This window comes from Myxine glutinosa, chromosome 2 (assembly GCF_964187855.1).
Source record: "Myxine glutinosa chromosome 2, kmMyxGlut1.1, whole genome shotgun sequence".
NCBI classification, from domain to species: Eukaryota; Metazoa; Chordata; class Myxini; order Myxiniformes; family Myxinidae; genus Myxine; species Myxine glutinosa.
This window is the reverse complement of record NC_136262.1, coordinates 256,538,298-256,554,648: the sequence shown is the minus strand read 5'-3', so window position 1 is coordinate 256,554,648 and position 16,351 is coordinate 256,538,298. Positions and strand designations below refer to the sequence as shown.

General features: G+C 42.0%; 1 protein-coding gene across 2 annotated transcripts in view; it reads left to right on the top strand.

Moving 5' to 3' along the window:
- Positions 1-12,906, top strand: part of LOC137420665 (ephrin-A4-like) — a 91,835-nt gene extending 78,929 nt beyond the window's left edge. Inside the window, exons 4-5 of one of the 2 annotated variants that reach the window (XM_068105912.2) lie at positions 10,285-10,335; positions 11,358-12,906. In XM_068105912.2, the coding sequence (XP_067962013.1) occupies positions 10,285-10,335; positions 11,358-11,476 (170 nt within the window). In that variant the 3' untranslated portion in view covers positions 11,477-12,906. The remainder of the gene's footprint in view (positions 1-10,284; positions 10,336-11,357) is intronic. The other variant, XM_068105913.2, reaches the window with a different exon arrangement.
- The last annotated feature ends 3,445 nt before the right edge of the window (positions 12,907-16,351 follow it).

The following is a 16,351-nucleotide window of genomic DNA, read 5'->3' as shown; positions in this document are numbered from 1 at the left end:
TAATAAATATATAATATAAAAATAAATAATATATAATAAATATAATAAATATAAAAATAAATAATAAATAAATAATAAATAAATAATTAATAAATAATTAATAAATAATAAATATATAATTAAATAAATATAAATATATATAATATATTCATATTAATTATATATCTTCATAAAAATAAAAAATAATGTCTTGGATTTGTGAGTCCACAATTGGCTTTGAAAAGCACGTGAAGTCATGCGTCCAACCATGGATCCACAAAAGTGCATGGCTGCTTCCACAAAAATTCCAAGAAAAATTATTATGTTCTCTGATAAATAAGGATGCATTTTTCTCAAATAAGTGTTAAAACTGAATATTTGGTTGGAGGGTCCTCTTTGAGTCTGCGAGCTCAGCGCATTGAACCCCGGCCGAATCGTACCAAAAGCCTTCAAAAATGGTACGCGCTGCTTCCTTGCTTGATGCAGGAGCATTTAAAGGATAGAGCATGGAACAAACCCCATGGGTTGGCATCCATGGAGAGGAGGAAATTCCTCATGGATTGCTCCGCTGAGTGCGGAGAGAAAAGCAATGTCATGAAGGTGATGGTGCTGACACCCAGAGTGCTTTGGTAAGTGACGTCACTTTCACCAATGGATGTGTTTGTGTGAAAGTCAAGTCTGGTGTTGTCTCATGTACCTGTCTACATGTGTGCATGAATTGCGTCACATCTCATCCACGAGCCTTAGAGCCTGGAAAAAATAATTCAGTTGTCTTAAACGAAACAGACACAAAGTCCTCTTTATTCAGGTGTTTAATGCAGTTTTTAAAAGGTATTTAAAGGAGCACATGAAGCATTGTTTTGCAGTAATTGAGAATTTATTGATGAATAATTATCTTCATAGTTAATAATATCGTTTTATGTTAGACGCTACTTTTTCCATGAGATGCAATTAATTGAAGATAACTGAGATCCACACATGACCCATCTTCTTCTTCTTCTCTTTCTTCTTTAATCTCAATTGTGAAGAATCACTTTAAAAATTCTCTTTTCCGGATCTAGATCTGGATCTTCACCGAAATCTAATTATTTTGTCCTTGTCACACATTCAACCTCTCCACCAGGTTTTTTGTATACTTATTCGAGGCTCGTGTAAGAGCTAACACGTAGAACAAATAAAGAGAGCAGGAGACAAGAGGGGGAAAGAGAGGGAAGCACAATAACAGTAGGGAACAGGTACATCAGGAGATTTGTGGAAGGGAGAGGGCTGGGGCGGGGTACACGGGATAAACAAGATGGACACTGCAAGGACTTTCAGGGAAGTAAAGGGACTTTGAAGGAGGTGGATTTAGCGTGGATAAACGGGGGGTAGAAAAGATCAAGATTTTGGATGGGGGAAGATAAGAGATGGTGATGAACAGCTGTTTTAAAGACCTGGAGGGAGGAGTGGGATTGAAGGGAGTGGGGGAGTTTGTTCCAGAGGCGGGAGAAAATGGGAATGAAAGAGTGAAGGTGAGCAGAGAGTCTTGATTCTGGAGGTTCCATTAGAAGTTGAAGACCTACTGGCAGATCTTGTGCATCCTGCAATAATATCGGCTCTTAAAATCTCCAAAGATCCAAAAGACCCCAAAGACCCTTAAATACCCAGAGAACCCAAAATACCCCGAATACCCAAAACACCCCAACAACCCAAAAGACCCCGCCAACCTAAAAGACTGAGAAGACCCAAAAGACCTCAAGGACCCAAAAATACACCAAAGACCCAGATGACCCAAAAGACCCTGAAGACCCAAGAAACCTTCAAGACCCAAAATACCCAAAATACCCCCAAAGAACCAAAAGACTCAGAGGACCCAAAAGACCCCAAAGACCCAAAAACCAAAAAGACACAATGACCCCAAAGACCATTAAAGACCACAAAGACCCTTAAGACCCCAAAGACCTGTCTTTAGACCCATTAAACCAGCTTGGACACTTGACCATGTCCTTGAATGGCCCAGTCAGAGCCCCCAACCTAAATCCAATCGAAAATCTGTGGCATGACTTAACGATTGTTGTCTATCAACGATTCCCACGCAACTTTACTGAGCTTGGACAGGTTTGTGCAGAAGAATGGGCCAATATTGCCCAATCAAGGTGTGCAAAGTTGGTAGAGACCTATCCTAATACTCACAGCTGTAATTACTGTCAAAGGTGCTTCCACCAAGTATTAACTCAGGGGGGTGGACACTTATCCAACCAATATATTCTAGCTTTGTATTTTTAATTAATTTTCTGAAATTTGTAGAATTTGTTTTTCACGTGGAAGTTGTGAGTTACGATGTGTAAATAAAGGTGGAAAAAGTCTGATTTATTGCATTTTAATTCCAGGCTATAAGGAAACAAAATGAAAAATTGTGAAAGGGGGTGTATACTTTCTGTAGGCACTGTAGATTGTAAGCTATGAGGGGCGTTCAATACTTTTTCATAACTATCTCTTCACCATCGACCAATAAACGCGAACTTTTTATTCCACAACATATATAATATAATAATATAATAATCAGTATGAAGAAATAGTTCCTTATTAATTATATATCTTCATATGTTGAAAAAAGAAACTAAGCATTTGGCGTTTCTTGGACGAATGTGAGTTCCTCTTTCCAAGAGCATTGTGACCGAGCCACGTATATCCAGTTCTACAGTTAAAGTTCACAGCAAAATAGATTCAAGGAAAAAGGTCAGGCTCGCTAGTTTAAGGGTTGAATAACCTTTTTGGTGAATAATCCGAGGTTTCGTTACCAGTACAGGTTTTACGCTTGGTGTGGAAGCACAAAATCGTGGTTCTGCCATTGCTAGTGTACTTTGCAGTTGGCATTTGGCCACAGACAATTGGTTTGCCACCAAGTGGGAGAAGAAAAAAAAAAACATCACAACTTGAGCACTTCCTCAAAGGTCACAGTGTTTCTCCAGACATCCTTTACATGCTTCTTCGCTGCAGCGAGAACGGCTTAGAGTAACACTATTGCGACAGAGTGAGCCATTAATTTTGAAATTTCAATGTGTTTGTCCAGCAGTTGGAGAACGTTCCACATCACTGCAACTAATATGGCTTTAGCCTCATGGCATTCCTGTTCAAACATATGGTGTAAACTTTCCTTCTTTCTCTTTCTCTTTCTCTTTCCCTCTTTCTCTTTCTCTTTCTCTTTCTCTCTCTCTCTCTCTCTCTCATCACCAGGATGCGTTCACATTGACTCGCCCAGACAATGATAACATGATATTTGAATAACAATGACATTGTCTCACCCAAACAATGACATTGTCTCACCCAGACAATGATAGCATGATATTTGCTTAACAATGACATTGTCTCACCCAGACAATGATAGCATGATATTTGCATAACAATGACATTGTCTCGCCCAGACAATGATAACATGATATTTGCATAACAATGACATTGTCTCGCCCAGACAATGATAGCATGATATTTGCATAACAATGACATTGTCTCGCCCAGACAATGATAACATGATATTTGCATAACAATGACATTGTCTCACCCAGACAATGATAACATGATATTTGCATAACAATGACATTGTCTCGCCCAGACAATGATAACATGATATTTGCATAACAATGACATTGTCTCGCCCAGACAATGATAACATGATATTTGCTTAACAATGACATTGTCTCACCCAGACAATGATAACATGATATTTGCATAACAATGACATTGTCTCGCCCAGACAATGATAACATGATATTTGCATAACAATGACATTGTCTCGCCCAGACAATGATAACATGATGTTTGCGTGACAATGACATTGTCTCGCCCAGACAATGATAACATGATATTTGCATAACAATGACATTGTCTCGCCCAGACAATGATAACATGATATTTGCTTGACAATGACATTGTCTTGCCCAGACAATGATAACATGATATTTGCATAACAATGACATTGTCTCGCCCAGACAATGATAACATTATATTTGCCTCGCAATGACATTGTCTCGCCCAGACAATGATAACATTATATTTGCATAACAATGACATTGTCTCGCCCAGACAATAACATTATATTTGCATAACAATTGCATTGTCTCGCCCAGACAATGATAACATAACATGTGATAACATGTTATGATAACATGATATTTGCATAACAATAACATTGTCTCGCCCAGATAATGATGACATGATATTTGCATAACAATTACATTGTCTCGCCCAGACAATGATAACATGATATTTGCATAACAATAACATTGTCTCGCCCAGATAATGATGACATGATATTTGCATAACAATGACATTGTCTCACCCAGACAATGATAACATGATATTTTCATAACAATGATGGCTCTGTCATTTGCAAATAAGTCACTACAAAGGAATTTGGAGTAGCATGACATTGTAAGTCATGTTAGGTGCATGATAGGAATTTTGCACTAACTTAGGTTGCGTAGTCCAATCGGATGTCGCAGACTTAGGGCATTACACGACTCTAAAACTACCGGGTTGGTGCTTGGCAGGCAGCGTGTTGTATAGTCACCCCGCAGATGGTCGTCGACCTGGAGACCAGTCGGTTTCATCAGCTGGCGGACATTATAACTGGTCTTTCATGAAGATTAGGTGAATTTTCACTGGCATCCTGGGCAAATTCCAAAATCCCTCTCCTGACTTTTCCTGCCAACCTGCACTTGGCAAGCGTGGCGAGGATGTGAAATACCACAAACGAGTTGAGGCCGGCATTCATTCTGCAGTCGACTGAAATAAGCTGAAAGAAGGGATTAAAGAAGAATATTCGGTAATGAAAAGTTTAAGATGGTGGACAGGATAACACAGAAGAGGCACACTCGCCTTTGAGGTTTCTAATCCTCAGTTTAGTTCCCAGTTTGACTATAAACTGTCACTCTGGTACTTACTTCACTGGCAGGATGACAAATGGCATCCAATGGGTGTGCTATCCTTCACAAGAGATATTCACTGCTGAGCATCAAACATCCCACAGTACCTTGTCCTTTTTTCTTTTTTTTGTATACAAGATCGAGGCTCTGGTAAGAGCTAACATTAATCACAAAAAGACAAACTGACACATAAAACATAAGATAAAGGGAGCGGGAGACAGACGGGGAGAGAGAGAGGGAAGCACACAAGTTCAACATTTGAGAGCAGGGACATCGGGAGATCTGTGGGAGGGAGAGGGCTTGGGGGAAGAAGGCATGGGAAGGCGGGGGGGGGGGGGGGGTTAGGGGGGATAGAGGGGTATAAAACACCTGGACACTGCAAGGACTTCCAGGAAAGAAGTCGGTATTTCAAAAAAGTGGATCTGGGGTGAATTAACGGGGGTAGAAAAGATCACGATTTTGGATGGGGTAAGATAAGAGATGGTGGTGAACAGCTGTTTTAAAGACCTGGAGGGAGGAGTGGGATTGCAGAGAGTGAGGGAGTTTGTTCCAGAGGCAGGAGAAAAGAGGAATGAAAGAGTGAAAGTGAGCAGAGAGTCTTGCTTTTGGCAGTTTAACCATAAGAGGGTTGCTGGCAGATCTTGTGCGACCTGTAGGAATATTTGGGGGACAGAGCACAGAGAGAGCTGGGGGAGCAAGGCTGGAGAGGAGTCGGTAGAAGACAGAAAGACCACCAACCTGCCTGCGGTGAGTGAGTGAAAGGCCCTCACAATCAGCTTCATCGCAGGAGATTCCAATGATTCTTGGAATTGAGCAGGAAATGTAGTGCCTTGGAAAAACCTTGGAAAACCAAACCTTGGAAAAAGAGCAGGAAACGTGTGCCAGTAGTAAGGCCAAATTCTAGATTCCTGAGCTGGTTGAATGTACTTTTTGCAGCACCTTGCGATGGAAAAATGCCTTATTCAGGGTACATCCTCAACTATCAAATGTTCACGATCTGACGTGAGCGTCCTGATTCTCCGAGAGGGCTGTGGAGTAACAAAGCGCAGCATGAATGGCAGATGGGACAAGGAATACCTGTATAATGATCAGAGGAACCATATGAACCCATATAAATGCAGTATTTCTTTTTGCTTGTTTGTTTATTTGTTCAAACACCTCACACCGTTAGGTGCATGATGTTGCCGAAACAGGTTCATTGCTTATTATGGTTGCAATCCGACACAGGATATTCAACCGACGGTGACAGGAATTTGAAATTTAGCCTGGGCCTCGGCGGTAACTTGCCTATTCTTAGCGAAGGCACCATGGGATCTTTAACGTCCGCTAACTAATGCCAGGAGACAGAATCACCGACTGAACGTTCATCTGAGAGGGGCACACACATTGATGAATCGCTCTGCCTGTGAAACACCAGGACGGCAGTTTAGAGCTGGGATGAGATTCCAACCCAGGCTCGGCCGCTGATAGGTGAGTGTGTCTACCTCCAGGCTATTCTGCCAGCCCTAGCATTTATGTGGACCAATCATTATTACTCGGATTTCTTCCTGCATCCAGGCGCATTGTATTGTTTGCTCTAATACAACTCAAACTTCCAACATTGATCATTTTCACCAATGACACATTGTTACGGTCACACATCTTCCACAATGGTCGTGCCACCTGCAGATAAGGGTCGAATCTGCCTGACAGGATTGGCCGAGCAAGCCCGCCAAGCATTTTGCTTTATGGGCGCATTGGTGTGGAACCCAAAAATGATCACCTGACGGTTTAATTTGCCAATTCCCCACATGCTATGGAGCCCTCTCCTGATGACCACACACTAGTTCTCATTTACAAGAAAGTGTTTATTATAAGCAAATTGGGGAGGTTGGGAAAGAAAAGAAGAAGATTACAGCTACGAAGCGGCGATCACAAACTGTCACAAATGACAAATATTAATATCTCGATTGACTTAAAAAAATAACTCATCCCATCCACTTGGGAGCACATGCCACAGAGAAAGAATAGAAGAGACAGAGAGAACGAGAACGGCACTCCGTAGATGCAAACCTCCACCAGGCTGAACAGTTTATGTTTTTATCCACTGATAGGCCGGGTCTGGATTCAGACCTGAAACAAAATCGAATCAGCTTGTTCTTGTCACCTAACCAACTCGTCCACCAAGTTGCGTCCAAATCCGTCCATAACTTTTTGAGATATCATGTTATATATCGCTTTTGGCCTGATCTCTCAATGGTGAAGAATCACTTCCTTGAAAAGGCTCCATCCTTTTCAAGCAAATAAGCAGCATGTACCATTTTTAAAATCTTTGCTGTGACTTGAACCGGTCCAAACCGGATGAGTGTTTTAAAAGAGACACCATCTCCTTACTTGATGGCCGTGGCTCCCTACGGGAATCCACCCTTTGCCAGGTGTTATTTTTAGTCCTGGCAAGTGTCACAGTCACCCTCCCCACTAGCAAAGCCAATGAGAGGTGTCGCTTCAGTCGCCGACAACCCGACCATGCGGCAGGTAGCACTGGGTTACATGTTACCAGTGACAATCCCAAAAGACTGACGTGAACCTTAAAGTCTCGAGTCTTGGTTAGAATATTGGTTTGGGCCTTTCCTCACGGCATCCAGCATGCGTCCCAAACCACACCCACCCTGCATCAGTACTTGTGCCACAACCAGTAAAGGGAACCACCGCACGCCAGAAAACCACGCACGACTGGACAAGAGTCACGGCGCAGCAGGCAGGAACCATGAAGAGGAGAAAGCAGGCACACAAAGCAACCAGAAGCCAGAGTTAAGCAGGAACCAACCAAGAGGGAGAACAATTACAGTGTACAGGCTTATATCGGGTCCCGCGGAGTTTGTGGGACCACCCACGGCCCATACCCATTGGCTGACACAGCGATCAGGCGATGATCGATGGCACGCACGGATTGGCGGGACGAGCCGGCGCAATTCCATCCTACACGTGGTCTATTGTCCTTGAGCATGCTGAAATGTTTGATTATCGTGGTGTCTCTGCCCTGTCTCATACCCTCACATGGACCCCACAATCATGCTCGTGGTCCATGCCGATTGGCTGAAACCTCAAGAAGAAAGGCCGTATAAGGACATATTACAAGTTGGAGGTTAAATAATGCAGGAAGGGAGGAAAGGGCAGGATGACCAGACATTTCTAACACCTTTTATTTAATTACAGCAATTACATTACGCTTATTCTAGAACATTGCCTATGAAATAACTATTATAATCTCTTCAAATTCTTCCCCTTAGGCCATATAGATAATACTTTCCTCTGGAGTAACAGCACAAACACAACCAAAGAAGCATACATTTAACTAACGCAAGTCATACCATTTTGTTTTTATGTCTAAAGGGTTGTAAAAGCAAATTCAAAGAAAATTCAGTTTGTGATCATTAAAGTGATTGGTTATATATATATATATATATATATATATATATTGTTTAAATATATATATTATTTTAAAAGATAAGTGACTCGAGTGTATAACATTATATATATATATATATATATATATATATATATATATATATATATATATATATATATATATATATATTAGTATCTGTAAATTGGCGCTCCAACCTAATGAGCGAACGTCATGATGTGATCGCCACGCATGTCCGCATTGCCTGCCAAGCTCCGGAGGGGCCATCTAGCAGTGCATCATTATGGATGTTAAATTCAGATACTATCAGATACTGTCAAAAGTGTATGCAAAACTTAACATCCGGTGACGTCATGACGTTCGCTCATTAGGTTGGAGCACCAAATTACAGATACTAATTAGTTACTCCCAACCACATCCAGGTCGACTCCATATAGTGAGTGGATACCAGAGATAATGTTAGCGTGTGGCAGGCGGTGCTTATCGCTCCCAGTAAGGTGCAGCAGTAGCTGTATGGAACACCTTACTGGCGATTCCCCACTGATGGTATGATGTCGTATAATGACTGATATATATATATATATATATATACATATATATATATATATATATATATATATATATATATATATATATTTACACTTTACTAAAATATTTCCTTAATTTATTTTTTGTAATGTAAGAATGTGTTGACTCACAAACACAAACTATTGATCGCCCGTAATTCGATGTTTTCCTTCCTCCGTCAAGGTATTTTTATTAATCCACATCAGAATTAAAACCATGAATGTTCCCAATGTGCTGGGCCTTTGTTAGTCTGAAGTTTTCTGGCCAAGCTTCTGACATTGCAATGACTGACTGTGAACGATGTTGTGAAAGCTTTAAACATCCGTGAGTGCTAGCAAAAGGGATTCCTGGCTTAGCATCCCCGCCGAGAACAGCGTATTCTATGAGGGCCTAAAATTGGTCTGCAAAGTGCCAGGATAATGCTTTATAGTCGCATCCTGGTCTGTCGGGAAAGAACCACAGATTAGACAAAAGAAAAGCATGAGGACGTTATCTCTGAACTATCCCAACACACGCCACTGTCCTTACACACCTGATGCACACACACACCTCTACATGCTACACTCAACCATATTGAATACAGGCAAATGTGAATGAATAACTGGGAAATTTAGACAACTAGCAACAGTACCCGCCCTATGGGCGGGGCTTCAATTGGGAGGCCCAAATGAAAAGGGAAAATATCGGAAATTGAAGGCTTTTTAGCTGCGACGAGCAGCTCTTTGAGAGGACCGCGTTGTTGTTCTTGTTGTTGGGGTGCCTTTTTGAATAGCGCATGCGCATACACTCGGATTTGCGTTGGTATGAGGTAAGAACATCGCGGACTAAAATCGCGATTTGTTTGAAGAAACCAGAATAAATTTAGCTGAAAGACAAAAAGACGCTGGTGCATGCGTATAATTTAATGACTGGTCGAATTTGGTAGCGCATATTGCAACGGATATCCTCATGATTCTACACGTCGCAGCTGGGGACCACACTGTGGTCATCATTTTTCTCTTGTTTTATTTTAAACGATTTATATAAACATCTGTTAAATCATATCACATGCAAATCATCAAAATCTAAACAGTATTTGTAGAATTTCAATAAAAGCCACGTCACTGTTCATATCGGTAAATATTATTCCATCGTGTTTGGAAAAACTGGAAAATTGGAAAAATTGGAAATTGGAAAAATTGGAAAATTGGCAAAAAAATCGGGAAAAACAATATAGCCTATTTTACTCCAGGGGGTCCCAGGATTACCCACCCAAAATTTCGTTGCGATCGGTTCAGCTGTTTTTGTGGTACCTGGGAACAGACAGACAGACATTTGGTGAATTGTAGTAAGAAGATGTGGGAGACAATGTAGTTGTTCTGAAATTCCGAAATTATTTTTCTTTTGACCCCAATACTTTCTTACCTCCTTTCGTTTTGTCTCATGTAGATGCGACGACTGATTCAGAGCAACCGGACAAAGCACCGGACTCTGACTCACGTGAGTGCCCGTTGATGGTGCGTGGGGGGTGGAGTGAGGGGAGAGGGAAGAAGTGGATGGGCAAAGGGGAATAAAAGGTTCCTCTGGGAGGGCAATCTGCTTTTGTCATCCAGCAACCCATCAGAACAGGTCGATTTTACCACAATTCCACTTACCTGTAGCCCCCTCAAAAACTTGATGAATCTGTGAAGCAGCTCTCACTCTCCATCATTGGCACTTTTGTGGTTGATGAGAAAGTTTGACTGTGGTTCGAATTGTTCGTGAGGAGGTGAATAGGGCGAGGAGCGGGTAGGTGGATGGTGAGATGGGTGGGAAAATGAAAGAGTAATGCAGATACTGAGAATAACATTGTATCGTTTGGTCGAATATAATTATACAAAGAAATAAATATATAAATATATATATATATATATATTGTATACAAGATCGAGACTCGTGTAAGAGCTAACATTAATGACAAAAAAAAACAAAGGGAGCAGGAGAGAAGATGGGGAGAGAGAGGGAATTACACAAGTACAACATTTGAGAGCAGGGACATTGGGAGTTCCGTAGGAGGGAGAATGTCTTGGGGGGAGGAGGCGTGGGAAGGGAGGTGTGAGAGGTAAAAAAAAAAAAAACACATGGACACTGCAATGACTTCCAGGAAAGAAATTGGTATTTCAAAAAAGTGGATCTGGGGTGAATTAACGGGAGTAGAAAAGATCAAGGTTTTGAATAAGAGATTGTGATGAACAGCTGTTTTAAAGATCTGGAGGGAGGAGAGGGATTGAAGAGAGTGTGGGAGTTTGTTCCAGAGGAGGGAGAAAAGAGAAATGAAGGAGTGAAGGTGAATAGAGAGTCTTGATTTTGACAGTTTCACCAGAAGAGGGTTGCTGGCAGATCTTACTGATTTGTCGTCAATATTAGTTCATAAACGCTTGTTTTATTCTTTTCCCTGTTCCGTACCAGAAATCAAGTACTCCATCTAAATGATGACCGAATGATGTATTGCTATTATCATTCTCTTTCTTTGACCTCCGCAGGAGACAGCAGTCATATGACATCATCAGCACAACATGATCCTCACTCATCTGGCCCTCCATCATGCCCTGCCGTCCTCTTGACCCTGGTCCTCGGTCTACTTCTTGCCATCACCTTCTAGCCGAAGACTGGTGCAAACATGAACAACTGTGATAGGAAACCTATCACCGGTCACAGTGCAAGGCCTCGCCATGTTGTTGTTTTGATATCATGGGGTCGATGGTGAATCCACTTAAGACCGCAGCTCCACAAAACCAGGTTGACCATTATAGGAGCTTTGCAAGAATTCCCGGAAACGGTCTTCGAGTCTTGCCAACAATGCATCGGAAGACCTATGATACATCTCCCCGTAGGTTGCTTTTTTAAAATGAGGTGATGCTGGATGGTTGAACTTGTCACGAGATCTTTGACCACGTCGTTGACCAACCGAGCCTGAGTTTTGAGCTTCACCAGAGATCTCGCCCTTTGCAATTCGACGAGCTGAGGGGTTATCTCGAGGTCTTGGAGCGTGACCAGTCAGCGCTGACATGCAGCAGATGTGTACCAAAGAAATATGCACAGATGCTGGAGCAAGTTTGCTGCCATCTTCAGGCCCGATGGACACGCCTCATGATTGAGCCGCAGCTGGAGTCATCGCCCGCGATGTCGGGTTCACGCCCGAACAGTGAAAACGTGGCTCTGCCCTTCCGTGGATCCATGTCAGTTACAAAGCTGCTAATCCCAAATTGTTCACAACCTGGAAAAGTGGATTTTGCCCATAAATGTATTCGTTTGGGTATTTAAAAGACTTTTACGTGCTTTTTTTTAATTTTGTGGTTGGCTGCTTTCAGGTGATAATTTACAACCGTGGCTCTACATTTAAAAGTTCAAAGAGCACCAAAAAAAGGATTCATTCCAAAAAAGGATTCGTTCAAGGAACAAGCCAGTGTCATTTTATCCTAATGAAACGCAGGGAAGTGAAAAGGATTAGGAAGGAGAGAGTCCCAAAAATTCCGCAGTTTTCACTGCCGTTAGCACAACGCCGCATCAAATTCCACATTGATCTGACAATCCTGTCCCTGTCCCCCAAACCTTACCAAATAAGATCAATCGAAACAAACTCAGTTTCTTCCAAACTGCCAAACCCGCCAATAAATTTTACAAATACACCGCATTACATGGATTATCGGACCCGTGTGCTCTTTTTGCCACCTGGGACGTTTCTGCTGATGTGTATTCCCGTGAAAACTTGTTAATAAGAGGTAATTTTATTTTTATATGTTCTGTGCTTTTTTTCTGGCCGCACATAGTGATGTGAATGTTTACGTGTCAATCGGGGGAATTGGGCGTGACGGTTTGGAAGGGAGAGGGAATAATGTATGGGAACGTGTGGGGGCTGGGAGGGCTTTAGAGGGATAAATGTGGGAGGAATTGCGCTTGGAAGATTGCCTGGAGTGGGATACATGAATGTTGTGAGTTGGAAATTATTTGCTGCTTCCCTAAACCCAAAGCCCAACCTGGTTTCCTTATTTCAGAAGTAAAAGTCTTGCAATTAAAAGTTACATGAAAGATTTCCAGGATGGCTCGTGTGTGTTTGGGAGGTTTTGGTTTTAGGGTGGTTTTGTATTTTTCCCCCTTTATTTCCCATGTTGTTTCAGCATCGGTAAAACAGAGGAGGCTTCGGAATTGTGATTTTATGTTGTGTTTAATTCAGGTTAACGTCGAGAGTGTCTTATTCTTATTCTTTAAAGCCCACAATTATTCCCATGTTCTTGTGGAGAAACACCAGGAAGACAGTTTGTACCTGATCCGAGATTTAAACAGTCTCAACAGCTTAGAGGTGAGTTTCTGTACCTCTTTACCCTTAATTCAGTGTAAATGAGAGAAATTTACTTTAATTGCAGATAATTGAAATTGCATACTTGGGTATATACACCAGCGAAGAACCAGTCCTTCATGATGGGTTAATTCCCCCATATCTCCCACCACCGGGAGCAGCACAATATGACAACATTAATAGTGAGACAATCGAGGACGTCCTCCCACGCTGAACCCTACAGACTATTCATTGATCTATTTACGAGTAGGAGTACTCGGCGTCGCGGGGGGGGGGGGGGATTGGGAGGGGGAGGGGGAGGGAGGAGACAGGAGAGGGAGGGGCGAGGAAGGGAGTGGAAGGGGGAGGGGTGCGAGAGGTAAGGGGAGAGGGAGGGGAAAGATATACGACATATACATCTTTTGGGGGGGGGGGGGGCTTTGACAGGCCCCTCCGTTTTGGGGGAGAAGGGATGAGAAGGAGAAAAAAAATTACCCGTGCAAAGAGTGCTTTAACCTCAGTGTTGCCCAGGTAAAAAAAAAAAAAGGAAATTGTAATACCCTCTAACCTCAGTGTTGCTCAGATAAAAAAGGAAATTGTAATACCCTCTAACCTCAGTGTTGCCCAGGTAAAAAAAAAAAGGAAATTGTAATACCCTCTAACCTCAGTGTTGCTCAGATAAAAAAGGAAATTGTAATACCCTTTAACCTCAGTGTTGCACAGATATAAAAAAAGGAAATTGTAACACCCTCTAACCTCAGTGTTGCACAGATAAAAAAGGAAATTGTAATACCCTCTAACCTCAGTGTTGCTCAGATAAAAAAGGAAATTGTAACACCCTCTAAACTCAGTGTTGCACAGATAAAAAAAGAAATTGTAATACCCTCTAACCTCACTGTTGCTCAGATAAAAAAGGAAATTGTAATACCCTCTAACCTCAGTGTTGCACAGATATAAAAGGAAATTGTAATACCCTTTAACCTCAGTGTTGCACAGATATAAAAAAAGGAAATTGTAACACCCTCTAACCTCAGTGTTGCACAGATAAAAAAGGAAATTGTAATACCCTTTAACCTTGGTGTTGCACAGATATAAAAAAGGAAATTGTAACACCCTCTAACCTCAGTGTTGCACAGATAAAAAAGGAAATTGTAATACCCTTTAACCTCAGTGTTGCACAGATATAAAAAAAGGAAATTGTAACACCCTCTAACCTCAGTGTTGCACAGATAAAAAAGGAAATTGTAATACCCTTTAACCTTGGTGTTGCACAGATATAAAAAAAAGGAAATTGTAACACCCTCTAACCTCAGTGTTGCACAGATAAAAAAGGAAATTGTAATACCCTCTAACCTCAGTGTTGCACAGATAAAAAAGGAAATTGTAATACCCTCTAACCTCACTGTTGCTCAGATAAAAAAGGAAATTGTAACACCCTCTAACCTCAGTGTTGCACAGATAAAAAAGGAAATTGTAATACCCTCTAACCTCAGTGTTGCACAGACATTTAAAAAAAAGTAAATTGTAACACCCTCTAACCTCAGTGTTGCACAGATAAAAAAGGAAATTGTAATACCCTCGAACCTCAGTGTTGCCCAGATAAAAAATTAATTGTAACACCCTCTAACCTCAGTGTTGCACAGATAAAAAAGGAAATTGTAATACCCTCTAACCTCAGTGTTGCACAGATAAAAAGGAAATTGTAACACCCTCTAACCTCAGTGTTGCCCAGGTAAAAAAGGAAATTGTAATACCCTCTGCCACCATCTCCAGGTGGCGCTACACGGTACAGATTTACATAGAGCATTTACGCCTCTCCCAGTCCCCCACACCCCCGAATGAGGCCGCGGCCACATAGCCTATGTTACCCCCAGACAAAGTTATATTTGCATTTGTACCCCGAGTAAAGTTTATAAGTGTTTCTAGCTGGAGTACCCAGCGTTGCTCAAGCGAAAAAGAATCATTAACATATTTGAAATGAGGGTAAATACAGTATAATGGAAAAGCAATTAAATCCAAATCAGAATCCATCACAAATGTCAAATCATCATTTTACCTTTTTGTTGAATATACTAGCGTGACTCGGCGCGCTCCACGTGCATCACCACACGTCGTTTCAGAGGGATAGGCATCTTTGACCATTTCGGTGTCTTTTGGGTCTTCAAGGCCATTTGTGTCTTCAGGGTCTTTTGTATCCTCTGGGCCTTTAAGGGTATTTTGAGTGTTTGGAGTGTTTTGGGTCTTTGTGGTCTTTTGGGTCTGTGGTGTCTTCAGGGGCTTTTGGGTATTAAGGGCCTTTTGTTTCCTCTGAGTCTTAAGAGTCTTTGGGGGTATTTTGGTTATTTGGGGGTATTTAAGGGTCTTTTTGGTCTCAAGGGTATTTAAGGGTATTTGGGGTCTTCAGGGTGTTTTGGGTCTTCAGGGTGTTTTGGGTCTTCAGGGTGTTTTGGGTCTTCAGGGTGTTTTGGGTCTTCAGGGTGTTTTGGGTCTTCGGGGACTTTTGGGTATTCCGGGTCTTTTGGGTCTTTGGGTTGTTTTGGGTCATCTGGGTCTTTTTGGGTCTTCAGGGTGTTTTGGGTCTTCAGGGTGTTTTGAGTCTTCAGGGTGTTTTGAGTCTACGGGGTGTTTTGGGTCTTTGGGGTGTTTTGGGTCTTTGGGGTGTTTTGGGTCTTTGGGGTGTTTTGGGTCTTTGGGGTGTTTTGGGTCTTAGGGGTGTTTTGGGTCTTCGAGGTGTTTTGGGTCTTCGGGTCTTCGGGGTCTTCGGTGTCTTTTCGGTCTTCAGGGTCTTTGGGGTCTTCAGGGTATTTTGGGTCTTCGGTGTCTTCAGGGGATTTTGGATCTTAAGGGTCTTTTGGTTCCTCTGGGTCTTTGGGTCTTTGTGGATCTCTGGGGTATTTTGGGTCTTCTGGGTCTTCGGTGCCATTTGGGTCTTCAGTGTATTTTGGATCCTCTGGGCCTTTAAGGGTATTTTGGGTCTTCAGGCTCTTTGGGGTCTTCGGGGTATTTTGGGTCTTCAGGGTGTTTTGGGTCTTTGGGGTGTTTTGGGTCTTCGGGGTGTTTTGGGTCTTTGGGGTGTTTTGGGTCTTCGGGGTGTTTTGGGTCTTCGGGGTGTTTTGGGTCTTCGGGGTGTTTTGGGTCCTCAGGGGTCTTGGTGGTCTGAAGGGTCTTGGGGGAATTTTTTTTATTTTTTTTTGTATACTG